We start from the raw sequence: 27,666 nt of genomic DNA on the forward strand, positions 1-27,666 counted from the left end.
TGTCACAGCTTTCAGTGATAACAGCACCTGTGGCACTAATATAGCAGAAAAGAGTCCCAGGTAGCACTGTCACCTTAAAATAGCTCTGTGCACAGCAAGTCCTGGGCTGTCTGGGACTGCAGGAAGATTCCTGGAGTCATCTCTGGTGATGGACTGAGTGCCCACAGAAAGGGCTCCGAGTGCCACCTCTGGCACCTGTGCCATAGGTTAGCCATCACTGCCCTAGAAGGAATGAGCAGCCTAATTAGGACAATCTACCATTGGATTACTTTATACAGAGCATTGGATGGATGATAGAGTCACCTATAAACAAAAGTTACATGAAACAGTGCTCAAAATCACAGACCATACTTACAAATTCCATACAGTACTGTATGGAATTAGTTTTTTGTTGTTTTTGACATAACAAAAGTTTTATGCAAAGAGGTTTAAATATACACTTCAGTGAATTTCCCTCCCTAGACCACCGATATGTACAAATAAGTCTCAACTTATTAGTTACTGGTTCCCATCTGAAAATTTCTTGTTGATGTGATTGATTTCATTGTGACATGTGAACATGCCCTCTTTTCCTGCTAATGAACTTTACCACAGTCCCTCCACATGGGGAGAACAAGACTTGTCATAGTCAACGTTGGAGAGACAGTAATAATGATGGAGGAGACAGTGTCATGGCTATATATTCTGGTCTCTTACATATTGTATGAAAATATAGAAGGTTATTTCATTGCCAATAGGAATAGAAAATCCATCACTTGGACAACAGGATCAGTGTCAAAATGTCATTGTTAGCTGTTAGCTAGTTTGAAAATGTAACCAACAATGACATCCATTTCTATCGGTTGCTGTTAAAATGTACTCCTGGCACTTGTCATGCACAAACGACTGTGGATATCAGCACTATTGGTGGGCTGCATCATTCACAATCATACTTGATTACTGACCACCAGCAGGTTTCTAGGGTACTAAGTACTATCGCTACCTGATCAGCTTTAGATTAATTCTATAACTGACCATGTAATGATCTCCAAATGCATTAGTAACCTAAATATAAGTGTGAGAAAGACATGTCCATGCAGTGCCACCTCCTGACTGCTCTCATCAGACACCATCATGACAAGATTTCTCTTTCTCCATGCCATTCTATGTACTCTGCAATTAGGGGAAATAAGTAGGAATTATTAGGGGCAATAAGAGTATCTCTTTAAATGAATTCTACCAGCAAAATCAAGAATGATAAACAAGGGGCACTTGCTCATAGATCCAGGCGCCGTTACTGTGGTAATCATCTTATATTTGTTATCAATGGCTTCCTTTTAAAATAAACTTGTATAATTTGATAATAAGCCAGAAGTGCACTGGAAGGCATTACCAGAGCCCCTCTGTGCTGTAGTTACACAGGCTGGTTCAACTGTGTGCTTAAAGTCACACAATCTGGTTTCCGGTGGCGTCCCTCATAGACGTGCAACAACTCATTGCGTTTTAGGTTATGTAAGTGCAGACTGTACTGTACATGGATCTTCTACGTGCTGGAATTACTGTTGACTCATGAGAGACTGCATTATCGCTTATGTTCTGTTCCTTGTCTTCAATAGTAAAAATTTAAAAAAAAAAAGTAGGTGCGGACTATCCTACATCGAATTCATACATTCCATTGAATTGCCTTGGATCAGGATCAAACGTTTTTCGAAAAGTCCTGCCCAGCTGAATACAGTGCTATAGCACACATTTTATTCTTTCATTTTTTTGTTTCTAGTATTGCTAAAACTCACTGTTGCTGTGATATTAAAGCAAGCAGTGGGATAGAGGAAGTGCTGAGGGAGCAGGAGAAAGCGTGAGACCCACTCCTGCATAGTGTGCATAAGCCACTTAGTGTGCACTTATTAGCATAATTGATTTTGGATGGAAGGAGCCCATAGATAAATATAAGAAGATTACCAGTGTCACAATGCCTGGATCAATGAGCAAGTATCCCTGGTTTATCATATGTGATTTTAATGGTAGATTTCCTTTAAAAGGAAATCTTTTATTTGACACAACATACCAATTACTTTCAGAATTATGCGTAAATGTACAGTTCCAAAGTATTCATAAGTTTGATGTTAATTGAATAGTCATTATGCTATACATCTGTTGCTCTTGGATCAGCAGGCCAGCACAAGTTGTTACTCAGTTACAGCTTCAGTCTTGCTCAGCACTTCCGCAAATACTTCAAGATCCAACTCTAAAAGTAAGAGGGAAAAAAAAAACAAAGCAGAAAATTAAAAACACAAACAATTTCTACAATTACTTTGAAGCATCTCTTCAACAAAATGTAAATAACGCAGCAGCCCATGGTGAATGTAAAATCAGTTTTTGTTCCATTTCAGATAATAGTAGGACCAAACCCTTGCCCACAAGAAACTAACATTAATAAAATTAACAAATACCGTATGTACTTGAGTATATATTTTAGTAGTCAGCCAGCCCGCCCCGTTTAGTAGCCAGCCCCCAGATTACATACTCACCTTTTGGTTCCCCTGATGCTCCTCTGTCTTCTCCACTATCCTCCAGGCCCCGCAGCTCCTCTTCTGTCTGCTGTAACAGCTGGCACAGACTCGGCTATGTGCTCTGCCGGCCGCACACACTATGATGCGGCCACTGATGACAACTTAGTATGTGCGAGCTGGCAGAGTGCATGGCCGGGTCTCAGACGGCTGTTACAGCAGACAGAAGGGGAGCCGCGGGGACCGGAGCATCGTGGAGAAGACAGAAGAGGAGCTTAGGGGGAGCCAGAAGGTGAGTATGTAAGTTTATTTTTTTAATTGACTCATGTATAAGCCGAGGAGAGGTTTTTCAGCACATTTTTTGTGCTGAAAAACTCTGCTTATACACGGGTATATACGGTAACTAAAAAAATGAAAAATATTTTTTCGTTATTCCCTCTCTCTTTTTTTTTTTTTTTTTTTTTTTTAAATAAGCAGGAAACGCATACAAGCCTTTACCATTTTAGATTTTATAAACACGTAAAGTGTAAATCCATCACCATTTTCCAGGTTTAGGGGCACAGGATGCATGTACTTTTGCAGGCCGATAGGCGGCTCAATTGAAACTGATCTCCTGAACTGTGGCACTTAAAAACACAATTCTGTTGTCCTTTTAAAGCGGAGAATCTCCCCTTTTAGCAGGAGTCATTTACTGTTACAGTAGGGAAATAAGATCTGTATTAATAACCAAAATTTTTTACAGCAACTTGAACAGTGGATAGCTCCTGTTCGGTTTCACCAAGAAAAAAAAATCCTGATATTATCTTAAATGGGATATCCTCCCCTTTAAAGTGAGAAAGTCTTAAAAGAGTGCTTTATACATTTGGAATGTGCAAACAGGATGCATTTAGCCACAGGATTATGTAAGATTTCTGGCACATGTACTGAGCCAGCACACCGAATGCGGCTTTCTTGCACTAAGTGACAGATTCTCTCAAATCCTAACAATTCTGGTACCATATAGCCCAGAGACGAGTCCCCATAGGCTGTTATTCAAGGGGGACTGGTATCTCTTTATGAAATGCTTTCTTTTGGGGCTAAAGCAGCATAGTGCATTGTATTTGAAAGCAATAAAAAGCTATTACAACTTCCCTATGTTATCCATGTGTAAACCACAGATTAAATAGGTTCTTCACTATGAAGTACTATTGTATAAACAGAGAACATGGTCTGACAAAATTTGAGGGGATCTAATGATTGTGGAGCAGGTTTCTGCTTACTAACTATAAATATGCTCAAGATTTCAATCAACACGATGTAGGACGACATGGGGGCCCTGACTATAAGACACACTTTTTAGCAAGAAAAAAAACTTGCTAAAAAGTGCCTGTGTCTTATAGGCTGAAGGTCAGGAGGATCCAGCACTGCCAGAGCCTCCTGACAGCTGTAATGGAGATCGGGTGAGGCACTGACATAGTGCTACACCCGATCTCCTGGAGGGAAGAGTCTCTGCACCGCCCTTCTCCTGGGTGTCCCGACGTGCCTACTTACTGCCTACAGGACCTGTGCTGATGTCAGAATCATGTGACTGATCGAAATACTTCCTACATCACCACAGTTCCTACCGAGAATGGGGATATGCTGCGCTGGCGCATGGTAAGAAAAAAGGGAAGGGGTTCTGTTTGTGTAAATGTATGGATGTAGCAGGGCTGTGTGTGTAAATATATGGATGTAGCAGGGCTGAGCGTGTGTGTGTAAATGTATAGATGTAGCAGAGGTGTGTGTGTGTAAATGTATGGATGTAGCAGGGGTGTGTGTGTATGTGTGTAAATGTATGGGTGTAGCAGAGCTGAGCTGTGTGTGCAAATGTATGGATGTAGCAGAGCTGTGTGTGCTCTGCTTTTGTGCGACCAACACACAATTGGTGTAAAATATACTTTTCCTTTTTTGGTAGACTAAATCTGGCATGCGTTTGAGGAGTGTCTTAAAGTGCAAAAATATGGTATGTGATATACTCTGTAGGTAGATTACATTCACATGCCTGTTTTTATTTAAATATTGTTATTACACATATTTCCTAATGCGGCAATTAAAGCACTCTTGTGTTTTATATATTGCAGTTAAAATCTCTGATTTGACAGTGGCCATTTACAATATAATTGCATTTGATTTTGACATAGTATCATTCCATCAAACATCTATAGGTGGAGATGCATCATGTTAATCTTTAGTAAACCAAGTTTAAAAAAATAGTTTTGAATTGTTGCTATAAGTTAACACAAAGATTACCGTATTCTTTGGACTTTGAGACACACTTTTTAGCAAGGAAAAATCTTGCTCAAAAAGTGCCCGTGTCTGATAGACTGAAGGTCAGGAGGATCCAGCACTGCCAGAGCCTCCTGACCGCTGTAATGGAGATCGGATGATGCCCCGATATAGAGCTTCATCCGATCTCCCAGAGAAGAGAGCCTCTGCACTGCCTCTCCCCTCACCCAGGTGTCCTACCGGACATGCGGTGATGTCAGCATCATGTGACTGATCACATGCTTCTTACATAATTTACAGGAAAGAATGTAATGAGGAGGGAGGGAGCACATTGTAAGGAGGAGGAGAAGGGGGCACAATATAAGAAGGAGCATTGGAGAACAGGGTATAACGGAGGATGGGTCCAGAATGTAAAGAGAAAAGAGACCACAATGTGAGGAGAAGGGGGACAAAATGTGTACGGTGTTATAAGTGTGGCAATAAATAAAATTTGTTAGTTACTGTATGGGAATTACATTTGACAAATTGACACTGCAACGCAGCACTTTACCAGTGTCTGGAAAAACACACATATATATCTCTCCTTTATGATGAGCGTTGTGGTTCCCCAAACTGCGAGAATGGGGACATGCTGCGCTGGGACAGGGTAAGAGGAAGAGGGGAAGGGGGTGGGTTCTTTGTGTGTAGCGTAGTTCCCAGTGTGTTCCTTATGTGTGTATAGCAGCGCTGTGTGTGTAAACGTATGGATGAAGCAGAGCTGTGTGTGCAAATGTATGGATGAAACAGCTTTGAGTGTGCTGTGCTTTAGTGCGACCAACAGGGATATTTTAATTGGTTTAAAATATATTTTTCCTTTTTTGGAAGCCCAAATCTGGGGTGCGTCCTATAGTAAGAAGCATCTTATAGTCCGAAAAATAAGGTAAATAAATGCCTCTGTTGGGAAGGGGATGTGCAGAGTGAAGGAAATTGAGAGGTCTTGAAGGTCAAAAATGATGCTATACCTTATAGGTCAAATATACAATAAGCAGATCTATAAAATCTAAAATAAAATACCTTGAAGAGCTGGGTAAAATGGGGACAACGTCTTCAGGATATGAACAATGCTGCTCATATCTTTTCCTTTCAAAAGCTGAAGTACCTCTGGGCTAAGCTGCCTTCTAGATGCATGCATCCTTCCCGTTACACCTGGATCTGCATCCTGGCCCTCAGCTTTAGTGTCCAAATTTTTACCTTCACATACTTTCACATCAGAACATTCAGAACTTGCATGGCAAATGTGATCCAATTTGGATGCTTGAGCCACATTAGCATTGACATCAGATGAATGTTTATAACTGGCTTTAACTTGTGAATCCTGAATAATCTTATCCTTGTTTTGATCCGATTCAGTATGCTTCACTACTGTATCAACTGTAGTATCTGCTTCATCACATAGAGAATTTGAAGAACATGGCAATTCTTGATCTATGTCCCCTGATTGTTTGAGTTTATGCCCTGGACTTTTGTTTTGAAATATATTTCCTGTGTAAAACATGAAACCTGGACTTCGGAGTGCTGAAACAGTTTCTGAACTTGCAGATCCATGCTCCTGTCCTTGGGAAAACAAGGTAAATGTTGACAACGCTTCCAAAGAAGCTCTCCTGATATGCTCTTTTTTCCCTTCCGATGGGGTTTCATACTCTTTATTTTCCTCTGATGGTGATTCTTCCTTTATATTTAATGAAGGACTCCAGGTGAATATAGAAGGACTCATTTCAGGGCGATGATTTGCAAAAAGCGACTCCCATTTTGCCACATCTGGAACATAACAGATAAATTAAGAAACAAAGTTCACATTTCTTGGTTTTGTTGTACATTTTGAACTGGGTACTTTCCACACACATTAACAGATATATAATCATATATATATTTTCTACATTTAATAGCATACAGTAATATGCTTTACAAGCATCAAGGTTATAGACTGCAGAGGACTAAAGTTGACTCATTGATGTTATGGTGACAGTCTGGGGCAAGCTGTGTGCAGGGTCGGGTGAAGATGAGCTGTGGATGCAATGATCACTGAGGGCTCTGGAATCACAACCCAGACCCACTCAAGCTCATTAGCATATTGAGTGCCTGGATCTGTGATAGACTTCGGACCCCATAGCAACGATCCACGCCCCCCGAAAACGGCGCGGGGGAAAGACCCCCAACGGCAAGTTAAATGCTGCGGTCGCACTGGGGTGTCGGCTATCAGTCACAGCCAGCACCCTGTGTTTCCCGATGCCAGTTCGGCTCAGATCTTGAGCTGAACCGGCATCTGCTCTGCGTCCGATATATCGGGATGAAAGAGGACCTGTCATCCAACCCAAAAGACCCCCACCAAATATGTCCCCCATAATCCTTCCCTAGCCCTATTCTAGCAATGACATTTAAAAAAAAAAAAAATTAGGTTGGCAAATTAGTTTCAATCGATCCAACCTCTTACCAAATCAGGTCGCATTCATGTGGGGGCAGGCCGACACCCCCCCCTACACGCCCCTGTCAGCGGGGACCTGTAAGAATATGGCCGCAGAGCACGCCGAAAAAATATATATAACATTCAGCCGGTGCTGTGAATAAGCATGGCACTACCTCATCGCAGAGAAGTGGTAGCAATTGCGCAATATATGCGCTGCTGCCAGCTAACTCTCCACCTCCTTGACTGTATACAACGGGTTCAAAGTTTATGGTCTGGATGAAGGCTGGTCCATGAAAGATACATGAGCTGGAAGGTGTTAACCATGTTTGACAACATACTAGTACTGGTTTACAAGGAAAATTTCTGCTGACAGGTACCCTTTAATAAGATAAATAAGGTAGTGTATTAATGGCAAGCAGTCACATAGGAAATTAAATTATAAAGGCTGACTTTTTTTGGTCATCATTAGAAATTTCATACTAACCTGTACTGTGTTTTCTTAAACGTTTTGCTTGGACCTCTTTAAAAATGTCACTGTTGACATTTGGAATGCGCCACTTTGCCTCTGAGGACTCACTTAAAGTGTCACTGAACCTCAACTTTTCTCTGTCGGGACAAGCTGTCGGCAATTCTTGCGGTTCTTGCTTTATGTTCAAAATCTTTGCTTCACTGTTGGAACCTTATCAAAAAATTTATTACTTACAAAGCAATAGTGTCATATTGTTAGACAAACAAAAACATAGTTGAGGATACAACTTTCTGTAGGGAAAAGGATTAAAACTTCTAAAAGTTCAGACCAGAGGACATAAAAATATACCCAAATATTGTATGGTAACCACACAACCAGGCTTTTTAACCCCTTAATGACCAAGCCCTTTTTTTTATTTTTTTCGTCACTCTCCACCTTCAAAAATCTATAACTTTTTTTATTTTTCCATGTAAAGAGCTGTATGAGGGCTTGTTTTCTGTGTAACAAATTGCACTTCTTCTTTGGAAAAAAATCCAAATGCAGTGAAAAGGGCCAGAGCACAGATGATCTATGTGGAATTGCTGGGGGCCTGAAATAAAAGATTCAAGGGGGAAAATTTATAATTCACACACACACACACACACAGGGCCGGCTCCAGGTTTCAGTAGGCCCCTGGGCGACAGCGCCACAGTGGGCCCCTTTGCAGAGTACTCGCGTGCCAGCATTAAAAATTCAAAAACTAAAAAAACTGTCTCCGGTTCCCTGAAATATTCCCGGAATATTCTGCGGAACCTCCTAATACACACCTGAGCTGCTGCGGAACCTCCTTATACACACCTGAGCTGCTGCGGAACCTCCTTATACACATCACTGCTTACACTGAACCCTCTCTGTGAGAGATTATTAATATCATTCACACATCCACACATGCAGCAAGACATATATACAGGCAGACAGATACATGCATACAGCTACAGAGACATGCATAAAAATAGCCAAGCATGGAGGCAAACACACACACACTGACAGACAGATACACATGCAGGCAAACACATCATCACACATACCATACACTCACTATGCACATCCATACATGTCACATACCATGTCACCACCCTGTGGTGTCTGCAGCAGAACTGGTATCACACAGAGGAGTCTTCAGGCTTCTCCTCTTCGCCCCGATCTCTGAGCTTCCAGATTTTAGCATTACTGCAGCTCCGTGTGAAGAGGTGATAGGGGGGGGGGGGGGGTGTTAACCCATAATGTGCTGCATCACACAGGCAGCTCTGTAGCCTCTACCTGTGCTGTGTGTGCTTGTCCGAGTGGGGGAGGAACAGTGCAGGACACAGCTCCTCATCACAGGAAGTGAAGATGTGCACAGCGTGTGTGGGCCCCCGGCAGCTATCTGGGCCCCGGGACTTTCCCAGGTATGCCGGGTGCTGGAGCCGGGCCTGCATACATACATAAATGTACATATATATATATATATATATTATATATACACATATACATACATATACACACACACACACACACACACACACACACACACACACACACACACATATATATATACGGATTCAGGCTGAAAGGAAGTTGCCAGAGGCATCTTGGAAGCAAGAGTTTTTTTTTTTATAGGGGCATCACGGAGGGTAAAAGAAAAAAACCCTCACATTGCTCTGATGAGGCATGAGCATGAGTTCTTGATGAAGGAGTGTCAGGATGGTGACTGAACAAGGATGGAAGAAATGATGTACTGGGTTTTCCTGGGGCTTTGAGGTACTTCCCTTCTCTGGTAGGGGACGAGTAAAAGTTGTACCAGGAAGTGGTCTATATATAACCAAGGTCTCCCACTACATGCTGGTTATGCAAAGCATGTCCCCAATGAAATTTGGAAACACACATTGTGCAGACATAATTAGGCAGCGTGTAGGCCCACAGGAAAGAGATTCCTCCCGATTTGAACATCCCTTACATACACAAGAATGCCAATATGTCTGCATACGGCTCCTTTCCAGCCACTCCCAGTGGACGAGTGCCTAGTCACACAACAGATGCTAACGATGCTAGGTACAATATAACATATCTTTTTTTCTGTAAAACCAATTTTTTATACAAAAACACTGGGGGAGTGCTAAAAATGGGTCTCCTGGTGACAGGTTCCCTTTAATGCTTATTATAACATTTATACTTTATGTGACGATACGGGTCTCAAGAGCCCAAATCTTGTAAATGAAGTCTGCGTGAAACAGACACAGAGATGGTAAGCTGTTGCGTGCAACTGATCATATGTTATATGTCTGCCATGAGTATATTTACTCCATATAAAAATGAGCATAAAATGTTACTTAGACTGTCTTTCTTATAAAAATATGAACATGGAGACTCTGGATTTCAGCCATTTTTCGTGTCGAATCTCCCTATAATGGAAAGCTGCGTATGTGGGGCATGAAGTTGCAGGTTCTTACCTCGGTGTTCTCACAATTCACATGCGCATGCTTCCAGAGAACAGGCTAGAAATATATCGCTAGCTAGACGAGTTTCTGAGCCTCTTCTCGGCTCCTTACTCAGTAGCTACTGAGGAAGCAGCCGAGAAGAGGCTCAGAAACTCGTCTAGCTAGCGATATATTTTACGTGGAAAGAGATATACATTGAGTTATTTTTAACACTACTTTGAAATACAAGACTGATTAACAGAGATCAGAGGAAAGATTACTTGGTATTCAGTGACAAACAGCTTTTTATACAGTGATTGAAACCCAGCTGAACGGACTGGAAGCACACACATGCACATGTGAATTGTGAGATCGCCCAGGTAAGAACCTGAAACATCATATGTTCATTTCTACATGGAGTAAATATACTCATTGCGGACATACAACATATGATCAGTTGCACGCAACAGCTTACCACCTGTGTGTCTCGGCTTTACGCAGACTTCATTTACAAGATTTGGACTCTCCAGACCCGTTTAGAAGTAACATCACAATAAGTATATATGTTACAATAACCATTAACGTTACAATAAATATTAACATCAAGATTATGAAGATTCTTACGACCACCGCCATAGTTAAGCACGAGACATTTATATAGACTCTCTTTGAATGCCAAGGTGTTGAGCAGTTGTTATACTCTCCTGATAAATTAGAAGGACTGTATGGTTATACTCTATACCAACCACAAGAAACAGCAAATGTATTATCAGCCTGTATTATCCCATGGATAAGTGATTTTATATTTCACTTTTTCATATGGGATATTTTAGATTTTTTAGGTAGAGGTAGGCACTTGGGCCCTTCAGCGTTACCCTCCATTCGTGTATATACACACTTTCTTGCCCAGTCTGATTTCCAAAAACGCAATTCAAGAGATATGTTTACATAGTTCACATTATGGAATTTAGTTTCAATCTGTATGTAGTTTATTTCATATGTACCATTTGCATCCATAGTGATATGCATCACCCATTTACTGTTTTTAGACTTAATACATTTTTAAATACAAACCACTCGCAGTGTGAGTCAGTGCTAGGTTTTTATACTTTATTATGAAAGTAGATGCAGGGACTAAAGGCAACTGGAGGAGGATCTTAATGTGTCGATTTTTAGACCAGTGCAACATATTCATCATTATGTGTGAAACTGGATGATTAATCTGGTGCAATACTGTATAAGACTGGTGAGTCGTACTTTACACTTCCTATTAGTTGGTATAGTTTTCTGCACCACAATATTGAATTTGCAAGCACAGGGACTACATTTTCTGGCGCACAGATTATTTTCTTTATGGCCACACCACTAGTTACAGAGGACATGCCCTTTTTGGACGAGGTGGGGAAAACCACTTAAAATTGACCTAAACCCTTTAGTAAATGTGATGCACAACATTTCAGGTGCAAATTACTCCATAAACATTGACAGACTGATTGATACATCACCCCCATATTTAACAGTTACATCCTGTTTTAACACACACCATTTAGCATGAACATGAGCTCCCTTGCAAAAGTTTACATATAACTTGGTTGTTATCATCTTCTACCTACTGACCGAGCACCAAACTTGTGAAATTTTAATTAAGGAAAAGCAGTCAAATCACATAATAAAATCCAGTTGATAAAGAAAAACCCAGGACATCGTTTAACAGTTACCTGTGGAAAAGGTAACTTTGAGTATCATATCTTTGGAAGCACTCCATGAAGAACTGCTTGTTTTACCTTCCTCACCAGCAGAGTGTTTATCAGATATGGACTGTACTTCATCGCTGTACCCAGCAGAACTGGATGGTTTATGCTCCTTTTCATACCAAATATTTCTCTTTTTAGATTGACCAACATCTAGAAGGAAAATATCGAGAAATGAACACCCTATGGTAAACCTTTTGGCGGCCGAGTGCCCAAACTGCAACCCAAATCCCCCCTTATTTATCGCAAGGTGCCAACAAAAAAAAATTAAAGCGGTAACTTATTGCTCCCTGTTCTTCACCAACTTTCGATCATACTGGCCTCCCGAGGACAAGATGAAAATTTGCATCATTTTAGCTTCTTTCAAGTGTCCCCCTGCACAGAAGAAAATCGTGGGGCCCGCAGAAGGTCCTCCAAACATAATTCAGCCCTGTCTACTTATTTCCCTCTTCCTACAGTCTCAAGCAGCGAAGTAAGTATCACTTTAATATATGACCGAAAGCAGCCTCTTTTAAGATGCTTGGAACTGCAGAAAGATACTTTGAATCCTGTCTGGTGTGCTGGGGCGACGGCCCAGGTGCCCACAGAAAGGGCTCTGAGAGCCGCCTCTGACACCCATGCCATAGGCTCCCCACCACTGCCCTATCACCTTATATACCAACTTTTAGTTACCCAACTTTGAAATGAGTATCATCCATCAGATAGAAAAAAAACTATTTTACCTGATTTTCATAATATATCCAGCACCAAATAACCTAGTTGTGTAGTTGGCTAGTATTAACCCCTTTCTTGATATAGCCATTCTTCAGTGTTAAATTTCCATTTTTTGCCCCTTTCACAATCTATAACTTTATTTTACAGTGTACAGAGCTGTATGATGGCTTGTTTTCTGCATAACAAATTGTACTTCCTAATGATATTTAAGAAGCCCTTAACGCCGAAGCCACTTTTCACCTTCCTGACATGGCCCATTTTTTAAAATCTGCCCTGTGTCACTATAAGCGTTTAAAACTGTGTAATGCTTTAACATATCCAAGTGATTTTGAAATAGTTTTCTCGTGACACTTTGTACTTCATGTTAGTTGAAAAATTTTGATGGTATGTTTTGCATTTATTTATGAGAAAATCAGATATTTGGTGAAAATTTGGAAAAATTCTCAATTTTCGAAATTCTAAATGTTTTACTTTTTCCACACATAGTCATAACAGCAAAAAAACTTAATAACCAACAATCACTGAATGTCTACTTTATGCCTCCATGGTTTTTTTAAAGGAAACCTACCACTGCTCGCATGATGAAATCATGCGAGCAGACCACACGGTAGGCTACTTAATGCTGATGCCGCACATAGTTTTGTTAGGCTCGGCAAACTTTACTTTAGCTAAAAAAAACCCTATTTTCTTACATATTTAAATGAGCCCTCCGGTGCTACCCTGCGCCATCTTCGGGCTGGCGGTGGCTTCTGATGTTTAATTATTCCTCCTTCAGGTGCCGAGAGCCGTGACGTCACCAAGCTCTCGGCACCTATCGCGCATGCGCAGACACTAAGTCTCGCACGGCCGGCCAGCGATAGGTGCCAAGAGCTTGGTGATCTCTTTTTGGAACATTTTTGTGAAGGGATTTAATGAAAAATGTACAATTTTGGCGAGTTTTTTGAGTTTTGTTTTCACCATACGGGTCCAATAATGTTTCTGACTTATTGTACAGATTCTTACGGATGCGGCGATACCAAATATGTGGGGGTTTGGGTGATTTTCAGGTTTTTTTTTTTAACTTTATTAGATGTGTATAGGGAATGTTTGTGTTTAGGGGACTTAAAAAGAATTAAAGTAAATTAAAAAGTGTGTTTAATTAGTGTTTTTAACTCTTTTTCTTTACTTTTACAATTAGGCTTGAACAAGCGATTCGCTGATCGCTTGTTCAAGCTATTCTTCCCCTAATACACACTGACACACATACATAGTGTGACACACTGAGCATGCTGCCAGAAGGCAGGACCTGGCTCCCGGAAGAGGATCGCGCAGCCACTGGACACTGGGTAATCCCGGGGCTGCGATCGGAGGCACGCCCGCCACCTGTAAGTGCCGATTCGCGTTATATGCCCCACAATAGCGGCGTGTTAGGGTGTTCAAGGCGGGTGTCGGCTATAATATACTGCCGACACCCGCAGCTTCTGGCGCCGGCTCCGTTAAGGAGCCGGCGCCAGAAGCATAACGTTATATTACTGCATAATGCGGGAACGCACCTGTCAGGAAGGGGTTAATATTCCACGGCATGTATTGGGAAACTGGAAAACAAAACACCACCACACATTTACAGCTGGACAGTTTTTACAGCTTTCACTGTGCGCTCCAGATGACACCTCCCTTTTATTCCTTGAGTCTGTACGATCACAGAGATACCAAAAATATATATATGTTGCCATTTTCTTACACTAATAACTTATTCTTACTTAGTCATACTTCAGTGTTCAGAACTGTGTGAGGTGTCATTTGAACTTTTAATTCATCTCTGCATATTTAGGTAAGGGGTTTTAGATGAAGCAAAAATGTTCTACATTAGCAATAAAATATGTACAAAACCATGCTACCTACATGAAAATTGCACCAAGCTTCCCACAAATATATTATCGTAAACTCCCTTATACAATGATAGCCCAAATAAAGCTGTATATCCATAAACCAAGCTAATGAGTTAAAGGAAATCCACCACCAGGATGAAGGATTATAAACCAAGCACACTGACATACTGGTGTGCGCCCCATCTGGCCGGAACTGCTCTTCTTGTAGCTTCGTATGCCTTTGTTTTTAAGAAAAAGAGGTTTTAAAAATTATGTAGGTGAGCCTTCGGGGCTCCAAGCTCCATTGACATCTAGTAGAAGAAACTCTTTTGTGACCGGAGCTCAAAAACGAAAAAGACGATCCATGCAGGTTTCCTCCTTATTTGTGCACCAAACACAAGGGATCACTTTCAGGGATAAGTCACCATTCAGACCAGAAACCGTCAATATTTTCACTCCTGTCCTAGTCTCCTCCACTCAATATGTAGATAAAAAATGCGCATATCACAAATGACTCCACGAGGACGCCAATCCTTGCCCGACCCAGGGTTTCGCCTCTGTGCTTCTTCTGGGGCATGATTAGCGTCCGTCCTCTAGCTTTATTTATACAAAACTGTTTCTCCATAAAATACATTTTCAATTTCATACATAAATCACATACATTTAAAAAACATACATTTAAAAAACAAGGAACACGGAATACATCTGATTTGAACAAGGTATCTAAATAAGGAAAACACTTTAAGCATACATACACATCAGGCTAAAAAAATCCATGTTTGCTAGTTTCAAACTATCCTCCAATCACAGGGAGTGCTGAGCCAAGCCTCTCAACCTGTCATTCAAAGTCACGTGGGTATTACCCAATTAACCCAAAAATGTGCTTCACTCATTTCATAGGGAGTTGGAGAAAAAAAAACAAAAAACAAAACCTTCTTTTGTTTTCATTGTGTCTGGGAGATGTTGAGCTAGAGATGTTGTATAAACTCTAGCGTATTAGTAACAGAAAAACATTTTTTACTTTTATATACATATTTTCTTAATACAAAGATTACTACAAATACATTTTGCACATATTCCTATTTTTACAACCTGTGATCACAGACATCCTTAATCTCTAGTGCTACATTATAAAACTAAATTCCTTTACGTCTACCCATCATGATACTAAGCGAATATTAAAGTGCATTAGATAAAGTGCTTCATTCATTTCTACCTATATTTTTGTAAAAGTGCTTTTTTTTATCCCTACCTATATCACTTTTGAAGTGTTAAAGTGCTTCAATGTGGACTAGGTCCCTACCTATATCAGTGTGAACTAGGTCCCTACCTATATCTCTATTCAAATGTTGAAGTGCTTCAGTGTGAACTAGGTCCAATTTATATATCCCTGCATCTACTTAGACACATTCAAACGATGTGTCACTCAAAACCCATAGACCTTGGTGCATATAGTGAAATCTAGTACTTCTACCATATCCCTATACTCCAATAGATATATTGCTAGGCAGAAATATTTATGTGTCTCTCAAAAAACATTTTAATTCAAAGTCTATATTCATACCTCCTGGTGTTAACGTACCCAGCTTATAAATCCACTGACTCTCTCTCCTGCTTAGTACAGTGCTTAAATGTTCCCCCCTCCAATGTGGAAATATTCTTTCAATTGCCCAAAATTGTAGTTTCTCCGGGTTGGATTGATGTGCTTTTTTGAAATGTGCTGAAACACTGTGTGTCATTACCCCTTTTCTGATATTCCTAATACGTTCTCCTATTCTGGTTTTTAATTTTCGTCCAGTTCTCCCTATATATCCCAAGCCACATGGGCATTTAAGGGCATAAATTACATTACAGGAATCGCAATTCATATGTTCATGCATTTTTATTTTCTGACCATTTATTTCTACGACGTTCTTTTCTCCTCTTTCATTTCGACTACCCTTAGTGTCTCTACATGGTTTACATCTTCCACAATGGTAGAAACCCGTATGACTCCCTTTTTCCTTTGGTTTTGATTTCTTTATATAACTGTTAGTTAATAAGTCTTTTAATGAGGGGGCTTTTCTGAACACCACTTTTGGTTTTGATTGCAACACCCGACCCAAAACAGGATCTCTGCATATGATGTGCCAATACTTTTGCATAATCGATTTTAGACCTAAAGCCTCTTTTGAATATCTTGTGATAAATATAGGTTCCATAATCTTTTTATCCTCTTCTTCCCCTCCCTTACATTTTGTATTCTCCTTTAGGGTGCCCTCCATTTTGTTCACTAATAAATTCTCGGGATAACCCCTTTCCCTGAATCTTTGCCTAACAATTTCTAATTGTGTTATCCTATCCTCTCTATTCATACAATTTCTCTCCACTCTTCTAAACTGTCCTGCGGGAATGTTCTGAATCCAAGGCTTGTAATGACAGCTATCAAACTGTATATAGCTATTCACGTCAATGGGTTTGAAGTAATTTCTACTCTTTATTTTTGTTTCCTCTTTAAAGAGTTCTAGATCTAAAAAGCAAATACTATCGTTTCCCTTCTCATACGTGAATTTTAGGTTATATTGGTTGTTATTCAAAGATTTTATAAAAGTATCCAAAGTATCATCATCCCCCTTCCATATAAGGATACAATCATCAATAAACCTTTTGTAAAGTATTATATTTTCTTTATACATATTTCCTAAGCCATATATATACTCCTCTTCCCATTTCTCCATATATAGATTAGCAAACGACGGGGCAAACTTTGCCCCCATCGCCGTCCCATCTAATTGTAAAAAGAAATTGTCATCAAACCAAAAGTAATTATGTTTTAAACAAAAATCTATACCCTCTACTATAAATTTTTTCTTTATCCCCTCCATGTTTTGGCTTCGGTCTAGTCTTTCCTTAATCACTGATACTCCAAGGTCCTGAGGAATGGACGTGTACAATGATGAAACATCACATGAGCATAGTATAACATTATCCTTATTCCCAAGATCCAGATTTTTTTAGCAGGTCTATAAGATATTGTGAATCTCTAAGGTACGATTTCATATTTTTAACTAATGGTTGGAGAAAATAATCAATGTATTCCCCCAGGCGACTAGTTACCGAGTTAATACCCGAAACTATAGGTCTTCCTGGGGGGTTATCCACACTTTTATGTATCTTTGGCAAAAAATATATTACAGGGATTTTTGGGGTCCGTATATTTATATATCTATATTCCTTCTCACTCAGGATACCATGATCTTTGCCCCAATTAGCCAATTTTTCCAACTCCTTCTTATAAATCTGGGTAGGGTCCCCTCAATTTTTTATATGTTTGTGCGTCCTGTAATAACCTATGCATTTCTTTGTCGTAATCACCTTTATTCATGATTACTACCCCCCCCCTTTATCCGCACTTTTTATCACTATATTTTTATTGTCTTTCAACTCTTTTAATGCTATCCTTTCTGCTTTGGTCAAATTATCATTCCATCTAGTTTTCTTCATTTGTTCAAAATCCCTCAACACTAATCGTTTGAATGTGTCTATACATTCATTCCCCCCCATTGGCGGTGGTATGAAGTCAGATTTCTCCTTTAATCCAGTATGGCCCGATGTGTATTCTGTAGTGTTGTTTCCTTTATTAAAAAAATATTTTTTCAAATTGATATTCCTTACAAATTTATTTATATCCACAAAAGTCTGAAATTTGTCCAATTTGGACTCAGGGGCATATTTTAACCCTTTCTTCAATAGGGATGTATGGTTATCGTTCAATTTCAAATCACTCAAATTAAAAATACCGGTTTGTTCTACATCTCTTTTGCTTTCTTCTTTCCCCCTCTGTTTTCTATTTCTCCTTCCACCACGTCTAATTTTCTTTTCCCTAATCTCAAATCTCTTTCCAGATGCCCATACCCAATCCCTTGATGGGGAAAATTTTGCTGATTCCTATTCGGACTCTGGTCATGTGTTCTAAGTGGTGAAAACCGATTATGTGTATATACACTAGAATGAGGGTACGATCTTTGTCGTGTAGATTGTGGTGGACGATATATTTCTGTTTTTGGGGTGTATGGTGTTCTTTCTCCCCGATGGTATCCCCTCGGGACATAGGTATCTCTAGGTATGAAAGGTCTCCTATAATGTAGCACTTGAGATTAAGGATGTCTGTGATCACAGGTTGTAAAAATAGGAATATGTGCAAAATGTATTTGTAGTAATCTTTGTATTAAGAAAATATGTATATAAAAGTAAAAAATGTTTTTCTGTTACTAATACGCTAGAGTTTATACAACATCTCTAGCTCAACATCTCCCAGACACAATGAAAACAAAAGAAGGTTTTTTTTGTTTTTTTTTCTCCAACTCCCTATGAAATGAGTGGAGCACATTTTTGGGTTAATTGGGTAATACCCACGTGACTTTGAATGACAGGTTGAGAGGCTTGGCTCAGCACTCCCTGTGATTGGAGGATAGTTTGAAACTAGCAAACATGGATTTTTTAGCCTGATGTGTATGTATGCTTAAAGTGTTTTCCTTATTTAGATACCTTGTTCAAATCAGATGTATTCCGTGTTCCTTGTTTTTTAAATGTATGTTTTTTAAATGTATGTGATTTATGTATGAAATTGAAAATGTATTTTATGGAGAAACAGTTTTGTATAAATAAAGCTAGAGGACGGACGCTAATCATGCCCCAGAAGAAGCACAGAGGCGAAACCCTGGGTCGGGCAAGGATTGGCGTCCTCGTGGAGTCATTTGTGATATGCGCATTTGTGATATGCGCAGTGGAGGAGACTAGGACAGGAGTGAAAATATTGACGGTTTCTGGTCTGAATGGTGACTTATCCCTGAAAGTGATCCCTTGTGTTTGGTGCACAAATAAGGAGGAAACCTGCATGGATCGTCTTTTTCGTTTTTGAGCTCCGGTCACAAAAGAGTTTCTTCTACTGGATTATTGAATAGTGGATGTTTGCTGGATCCATCTAGGACCGTTAAGGACAGCTCATAAGAGGGAAGGTGCAGCACCACGCAATTTTTTTCCATTGACATCTAGAGAGTCTGGAGCCCCATAAGCTAATTTGCATAATTTGTGAAACTTTTTTCTTGTAAAAATACGGTCCTAAGAAGCTAAAAGAAAAGCAGAACCTGCCAGAGGGGGCACTCATCAGTATGTCAGTGTGCTTGGTTTACAATTCTTTATCCTGGTGGTAGATGTCCTTTAAAGGTCACTTTTAGATGGGTGTCATATGTGCACCATTGTACAAGAAGCGCAGTAACAGAGCCTTCTGCAGTTTATAAGAATTAGAGCAGTAGTAACGTAGGCAGAAATAATGGAGGGAATGTGCTTAATGTATTTAGATGTGCATGTGCCATGCAACTTTTTGGACAAGTTCTTGGTTTTAGTGTTAATGTGTTGCCTCCTCAAAATATGAAAATCAGACAGAAAGTGCTCTCAGATTGAATTGGGTAGGAGGGTTAACTACTAAAATTAAGTTCATGTTATCCCAAAATTTAGCCACAGATAAAATTAATAATATTTACTTTATCCATGGGAAGCTCTTCTGTGCAATTTATCCTTCATTCTGCCTGCTGACTAAGAAGCTGGTGGGAAAGGGCACACTTCAGGGGTCTATAACTTTGTATCCCTGGCATCTCAGGTTTTTTTCCTTCTCAAACAGCAGAAGTTTTGAGCCTCGTCTCTGTGCTCTTTGGTGTATTGTAAGTGAGATACTTTGTGGCATTTGCGCATTAATGGCTGGATGAAAGATGTTACAGTATGTCTTTATCCCAGAAACTTACTCAGCTTTTATGCACACATACTGATTACAAGCAAGCGGGTAATAGGTGAGGATGTTACTGAACCATAAAAAGCTTGTAATATACCACTACGAATAGTCTTCGCTGTTTTTTCATCTTTCCAATACCCCAAAATATATACAAGAGGGTCAACCCATATATCAATCAGAAAATCATCAAGACTTGCAGTAGTAGAAAAAGTGAACGGCACTTACCCCTTTTTTTATTGCTTCTTCCTTCAAATTTATTTAAAACAAACTCACATACAAGCATTACATGGTGGAGGACAAAAACAACACTTCACGTGTGGGAGCAATGGCCACTTCACTACTCTGCTTTTCTTCCGGCTCCAAACTACAATACACAAGTGTACCCCTCTCAGATAAATAGTTCTCATACAACTGATGAATCACCAGGTATGACATAATTTCAGCAAACTTTTTTCTTTTTTTTTTAAATATATCTTTATTCTAAATGGCACCCATACTTATTGGAATTATGCCCTTTATGGATATGTTCAATCAATCATGGTGCATCTTCCCCATTTTGACTGATCTTATGTGTTCCATAAAACGGGTACTCACTTCCACAGGGGCATATTAACATGTAGACTACATACTTGGTTAGATAATACTTTATTTTAACCTGCTGATCTCCAAAATGTACTCCCTTTATCTGTATCAGCTGATTGCAACAACTTAATTGCCCACATCTAAAGTAAAATTTTGGGGCTAAATCCTCCAGCCATTTATTTCTCTGTTACGTAAAGGAACTTTTTACTAAGCAGTCCTTTAAGGTTCTCCCTCTACAGAAGGATATAAATGGACCATTTTTGGCAAGGGAACTCTAGGGATTCTTGAGCAATCAGTGTGGGTGCCATATAAAGTGTGCTGAAATTATGTCATCCCTAGTGATTAATCAGCTGTATGGGAACTATTTATCTGAGAGGAATACATGTGTACTGTAGTTTGGAGCCAGAAGAAGCACGTCTCCGGTCTCAAAACGGCTGTCGCTCCCACAAGCGAGTTGTTGTGTGTGTTCTCCCTCCACCATGTAATGCATATATGCAAGTATGTTTAAAAGGGTATTGCCGGGACATGAACATCTGATACAAAAAAACCATAATGCTATAAATATATGAATATAACAAAACTCCATGTCACAAAAAAAAAGCTTTAATAGGTTGATTTTATGATTCACAAAATGTTATGGCCTCTCTAAAGTATGAAGACTTATCACCAAGATGGCCGCCACTGGAAACTACAAGTCCCATGAGCCTTTAGCTCTCAGTAACTCCTCCTCCTTCTTATACTCGCAGTGATGATGTGACAGACTTATCCTGCTCTGTTACCATAGTAATGATGTGTAATTGCCATCGCCTCACTGAGATGGGTCTCGCCACAACACTGGCCATACTGGATGCACTGCAATTAACCAACTACAGCCAAACGTAGTGGTGATCACATGACCTGCCCAGGCAGGTGCAGGCCATGTGATATGGACATGTGACCAGCGGCCATCTTCTGTCCCGTGTCTGCTCAGCGCAGAGGAAATTAACGGACTGATTAAAGGGGCAGTAGAATTTTAATTCCAAATTGCAATGCATGTCCACAGCATTTTTCTGGGGGAGCAAAACCTTTACATAACAACTAATTACATACTAGCTTATATTTATCCATTTATATCCATCTGCTGTGTGACTAGGCAGTTGCCAATTGGGAGGGGCTGGAAAGGAGCAGTCCCCCCCCCACCCTTGGGAAACATGTGACCTTTTCAAATATATGAATAACTCCCCTCACTAGGGATTGGCTGTAGAGGAGCAGGGGGTGTCGCTAAGCCCAGTGATGGGTGTTTTCAATTATTTGAAAAGGTCACATGGAGTAGCTGTTCCCCAAGGGTGGAGGGAACTGCTCCTTTCCAGCCCCTCCCATTTGGCAACTGCCTAGTCACACAGCAGATTCTAATCAAAAGGTACAATATAACATATCTTTTTCTACAGAGGTAGAACGGGTGGTAGGTGGATGTATTAGCTTTTAGAGCCAATTCTCACGTTCCCGCTATATTTTTTAAACTTTAATACCCTAATATGTAAATTTTCTTAAGTGGCTACTGGGACGTGGAGTAGCCGGATATGAGGCTACACATCGCGGCTACTCCAAGCCCCACTAGCCTCTCTACTCCTACCCAGACATCTTTGGGCGCGCCCTCCTCCGGGAAGCCGGCATTCTGCACATGCGCAGAACGCCCGGCCCGCGGCCGCTGCTCTGGGCCCGGAGCTACTGCATGTGTGCAGAACTCCGGATTCTCAGTCAAGGGCACGCAGCTACAAGGATATTTTTCTTATCCCTGTCTGGAAAACATATTTGCATATTTCCCAGAGTTCCCTAGTAAAGCATCTTCCTGACCTTTTGAAAAGCAAAATATGTTGAAACCGGTGACATTTTTGCAAAACTGTTATAAATTCTATATTTTTCATAAATGCCAAATATAACAACCAAAATTAAGCATAAACATGAAATGCAACATGCCGCAAAAAACACAATTTCATAGTCTTATGGGTAATTTAGAGTTCTAACCGGATAAAAGGACACATATAATTTTAAAACACCAACTGCGACAATGGTATGGTGTGTTTATGGGTCCTTTTTTCCCTTTGTTTCTATATCAATAGACCAGGGGGATGATCTCTGTACTTTCAATTCTAAAGGTAACCAAGAGTAAATAATCTGACAGATTGATATTTGGCAAAACCTTCAAGCTTTATTAGTTGAAGTTTGCCTAATCCAAGTTATAATGATCCCAAATTAAGAAAAAAAAAACCCAATACCTGAATGTCTTGAAGATCTTTCTTCGTCGCCTTCAGGACTTTGCTCACGTCCACGTTTAGTATACTTTTCCTACAAATAAAGTAATCTCTGTTCATTTCAAGTATAAAACATTTTTATAGGAAACACCGATACCAGAATTGTGAACATGATACAATATCCAGAAAAGTATTGCAATACTCGATACCGATACAATACTTTAAAAAAAAAAAAAAAAAAAAAAAAAAATAGTTGTCTGAATGTTGTGTAGGGTGTGGTCACATGGTGTGATTACCTAACATTGTGAAATTCAATGCAAACATCTGTTGGCGGGGCTCAGCCTGATCGCATTTACATTTCCATTGAAATACATGTGATCAGTAACGGTCAGCCAGTGATTTGCGAGGAGAAGCTTTAGTGTTGTATGACAGTGTAGTATATGTGTTGAAAAAGTTATCCTGGTAATGTTAATATAAAATAGTATACTAAATAGTATAATTTAGGGCTCACGGACATCAAAAGCGGCCATCCTTTTTTTGCGGATAGCCTACGGTTTCCTATGAACATGTTAATTTTTTTCAGACCGTGAGAAAAAAATTGCAGCATGTGTTATTAGGTCTCGGATGCAAACAACGTACATCCATACGTCCAGAAGTCAACAGATCCACAAAAAAAAAAAAAAAAGGACAGCAAATGCATGAAATCCGTATGCAGCCTGGTTTTTCTCAAAATGTTGCTAGGCAACCAACTAGGCATGAAGTAGATAAGAAACCCATCAGCTTTATTTTGCATATGTTAAAAAATGGATGGTGTATGGATACAATATGGACTGATCATAGACATCACGTTCGCATTTTTTGCAGATCAATGCCCGTCTGAATGAGCCCTTATATTTTGTCATATATTTTAACTATATTATATGCTGTATTATATGCTTAAAATATTATAATCTGATAATAATAATAATAAATATCCATAATATCAATAATAATGATAGCCAAAATAATAAATCTCAAAAATAATCATCTCAAAAATAATCATCAGAAGAATACCAGTGCATTAAGCCTGTGTCAGTGTAACAGTGAAGCTCTTGGTTACATAAAATCCTTCCATTAACAGCCAGTAAGCCAGTGATTTTCAACCTGTGTTGACACATGGTTGAGTGTGCCGCGGGGAAAGTTCCCCGAACCATGGTGCCCCTGTGTAGCACTGCCGCCACGCCCTGTGTTTCTGCGTCCATACTTACCTACAAGCCCCGCATCAGCGATCCGCCCATCTTCTGTAGCTCCTGCACCGCGTGGCCCATGTCACGTGACCAGAGGCTTGCAGTGCAGGATCTACAGAAGGTGGGCGGATCGCCATTAGGAGTGAAGGTACGTGGAAGAAGACATCAAGGGTAAGTATATAAGGTTATTATTTGTATAGGGAAGGAAGCTAGGGTCTTTTTTTTAATTAGTAAAGGGGGGCCTCTAGGGCCTTTTAATTAGTAAAGGGGGGCCTCTAGGGCCTTTTAATTAGTAAAGGGGGGCCTCTAGGGCCTTTTAATTAGTAAAGGGGGGCCTCTAGGGCCTTTTAATTAGTAAAGGGGGGCCTCTAGGGCCTTTTAATTAGTAAAGGGGGGCCTCTAGGGCCTTTTAATTAGTAAAGGGGGGCCTCTAGGGCCTTTTAATTAGTAAAGGGGGGCCTCTAGGGCCTTTTAATTAGTAAAGGGGGGCCTCTAGGGCCTTTTAATTAGTAAAGGGGGGCCTCTAGGGCCTTTTAATTAGTAAAGGGGGGCCTCTAGGGCCTTTTAATTAGTAAAGGGGGGCCTCTAGGGCCTTTTCATTAGTAAAGGGGGGCCTCTAGGGCCTTTTCATTAGTAAAGGGGGGCCTCTAGGGCCTTTTCATTAGTAAAGGGGGGCCTCTAGGGCCTTTTCATTAGTAAAGGGGGGCCTCTAGGGCCTTTTAATTAGTAAAGGGGGGCCTCTAGGGCCTTTTAATTAGTAAAGGGGGGCCTCTAGGACCTTTTAATTAGTAAAGGGGGCTTCTAGGGCCTTTTAATTAATAAAGGGGGGCCTCTAGAGCCTTTTAATTAGTAGAGGGGGGCCTCTAGGGCCTTTTAATTAGTAAAGGGAGGCCGCTAGGGTTTTTTTATTAGTAAAGGGAGGCCGCTAGGGGTTTTTATTAGTAAAGGGAGGCCTTTTATGACTGTTTTAGTGTCATTTTGTGCTATTTTGGTTGGTGGTGTGCCCCAGGTTTTTCTAAGTATAAAAAGTGTGCCGCGGCTCAAAAAAGGTTGAAAATCACTGCAGTAAGCCCATAAACTTCTGGATAGAGGCTTACTGGCTGCCACATGCAAAAATTCACTATAAATTCCCGGTCACTAGAGCCTTTTCAGGCTGCGTCACTAAGGGGTTAATTAAATAGGGAGTTTGGGACCATTTCTGGGGCTCTGAAGAAAAAATGTGGATATTAAACTGATGGTTATGCAGTGCTGTATATAATTACACTGGGGGGTTTGAATCTGTATACTGTATATAGGGACTAGAAGTTAAACTGGGGGGGGGGTTAAATATAGGGGGGAGGGGTGTATATACCGTACATCCTCAAGTATAAGCCGACCCAAATATAAGCAGAGGCTCCTAATTTTACCACAAAAAAACTTGGAAAACCGACTGACCCCTGAGTATAAGCCTAGGGTGGTAAACTCATAGGTCACAGACTCCCCCCAGTATATAGCGAGCCAGCTTCACCCCCAGGATATTGCCAGCCCCTGTATGCCCAGCTGCTGCCATCATGTTGTGTGTGCCAGCAGCCACGCACACATGGATGTCAGTGGCAGCTGATGTCATAGGCTGTGCGTCGCAACGTCGCACAGACCTGCCGGGTCGTCAGAAAGTGGAGTATTGACTATTTTTTTTTACTCGAGAAAAGCAGTCTGGCTTCTACTCTAGTGTATACGATAATTTAGTCTGGAAAAGAGACTACTACGAAGGGACATGATAAATTTATATAAATATTTATTTTATGGAACAATTAATATATGGTGGTAAGTTGTTCCAGATTAAATCAAATAAAAGACTGGGCACTGTCTCTGTCTTGAGAAAACAAGGTTTAATCACCAGATGCGACAGGGTTTTTTTGCTGCGAGAATTGTCAATCTATGGAATAGCCTGCCTCGGGTGCTGATCAAAGCAGGGACAGCAGAGAGCTTCAAAAAGGGTCTAGATGCCTTTTTACACCTAAATAACATTGATGGTTATGTTATATAGAATTGTTTCCCCTAAATCTCTTCCTCATCCGAAACCTTCCTTTCCTATGTTGAACTAGATGGACATGTGTCTTTTTTCAACCATAAAAACTATGATACTATGCTAAATATACTAACAGAGGGCAGAATGTAATCTAATTGGGAAGGGGTGTATAGGGGTATCGTATATATTCAAACGCAGGAGTCTGTATAAAGGGACCAAATATTAATTAAACTTGCTTGGGGGCTTTATATAGTTTATAATTACCATACACTGAAGTATAAACAAAGGTACCCAATTTTAACACACAAAACTGGGAAAACCTATTGACTCAAGTACAAGCCTAGGGTGGGAAAGAGCTTCCACCCAGTATATAGCTAGCCAGTCCCTCGCCCCCCAGTATATGGCCAGGCCATGCCCCGCCCCCCCCCCAGTATATGGCCAGGCCATGCCCCGCCCCCCCCAGTATATGGCCAGGCCATGCCCCCCCCCCCAGTATATGGCCAGGCCATGCCCCCCCCCCCCAGTATATGGCCAGGCCATGCCCCCCCCCCCCCAGTATATGGCCAGGCCATGCCCCCCCCCCCCAGTATATGGCCAGGCCATGCCCCCCCCCCCAGTATATGGCCAGGCCATGCCCCCCCCCCCCCCAGTATATGGCCAGGCCATGCCCCCCCCCCAGTATATGGCCAGGCCATGCCCCCCCCCCAGTATATGGCCAGGCCATGCCCCCCCCCCCAGTATATGGCCAGGCCATGCCCCCCCCCCAGTATATGGCCAGGCCATGCCCCCCCCCAGGATATGGCCAGGCCATGCCCCCCCCAGTATATGGCCAGGCCATGCCCCCCCCCCCAGTATATGGCCAGGCCATGCCCCCCCCCAGTATATGGCCAGGCCATGCCCCCCCCCCAGTATATGGCCAGGCCATGCCCCCCCCCCCCAGTATATGGCCAGGCCTATGCCCCCCCCCCCAATATATGGCCAGCCCATGCCCCCATGCATTTATACTGTATTTTGACACATTTGCATCTTTTAAGTAAAAACATATTTGGCTTTGTTAATGTCCAATACTAAATGTTGAAAAGGAAAAATGTTATTGCTTACGTAATTAACTTTTAGGTATGCATTTGGTGATTAGTTTTGTGCAATATGATTTTTTTAAGATTTTAAAACACAATGTTAAGGTCTTATGTGAACACAGACTTAGGGGGCTCTATAATAATTAAGAGATCTGTATAAAATATATACGTAATAATTAATCAGGGGGTGCTCTATGTAATCAGATGTATATATATATAATAATACATTAGGAGGCCACACACAGTGTATTTTCTATGTAGGGGACAGTGAGGTCAGTTGTGTTTGAGGGGTATATATATTTTAGAAGCATTGTTATCAGGTGACATTAGAATGTAAGGGACTTTGGTATTTTATGGGCAGAGCGTGGAGATATGCTGCATAGAATT

At 40.7% G+C, this 27,666-nt stretch overlaps 1 protein-coding gene across 6 annotated transcripts in view; it reads right to left on the minus strand.

The window, feature by feature from the left end:
* Nucleotides 1-799: 799 nt before the first annotated feature.
* LOC140133138 (uncharacterized) overlaps nt 800-27,666 on the minus strand; it is a 95,369-nt gene continuing 68,502 nt past the window's right edge. For 4 of the 6 annotated variants that reach the window (XM_072152879.1, XM_072152880.1, XM_072152881.1 and 1 more), the window contains 5 exons: nt 22,994-23,063; nt 11,796-11,981; nt 7,658-7,852; nt 5,784-6,527; nt 800-2,224 (listed from right to left, as the gene is read on the minus strand). In XM_072152879.1, coding sequence (XP_072008980.1) covers nt 2,166-2,224; nt 5,784-6,527; nt 7,658-7,852; nt 11,796-11,981; nt 22,994-23,063 — 1,254 coding nt within the window. In that variant the 3' untranslated portion in view covers nt 800-2,165. The remainder of the gene's footprint in view (nt 2,225-5,783; nt 6,528-7,657; nt 7,853-11,795; nt 11,982-22,993; nt 23,064-27,666) is intronic. The other 2 variants (XM_072152882.1, XM_072152883.1) reach the window with 2 other exon arrangements.

Source organism: Engystomops pustulosus, chromosome 5 (genome assembly GCF_040894005.1).
Source record: "Engystomops pustulosus chromosome 5, aEngPut4.maternal, whole genome shotgun sequence".
NCBI classification, from domain to species: Eukaryota; Metazoa; Chordata; class Amphibia; order Anura; family Leptodactylidae; genus Engystomops; species Engystomops pustulosus.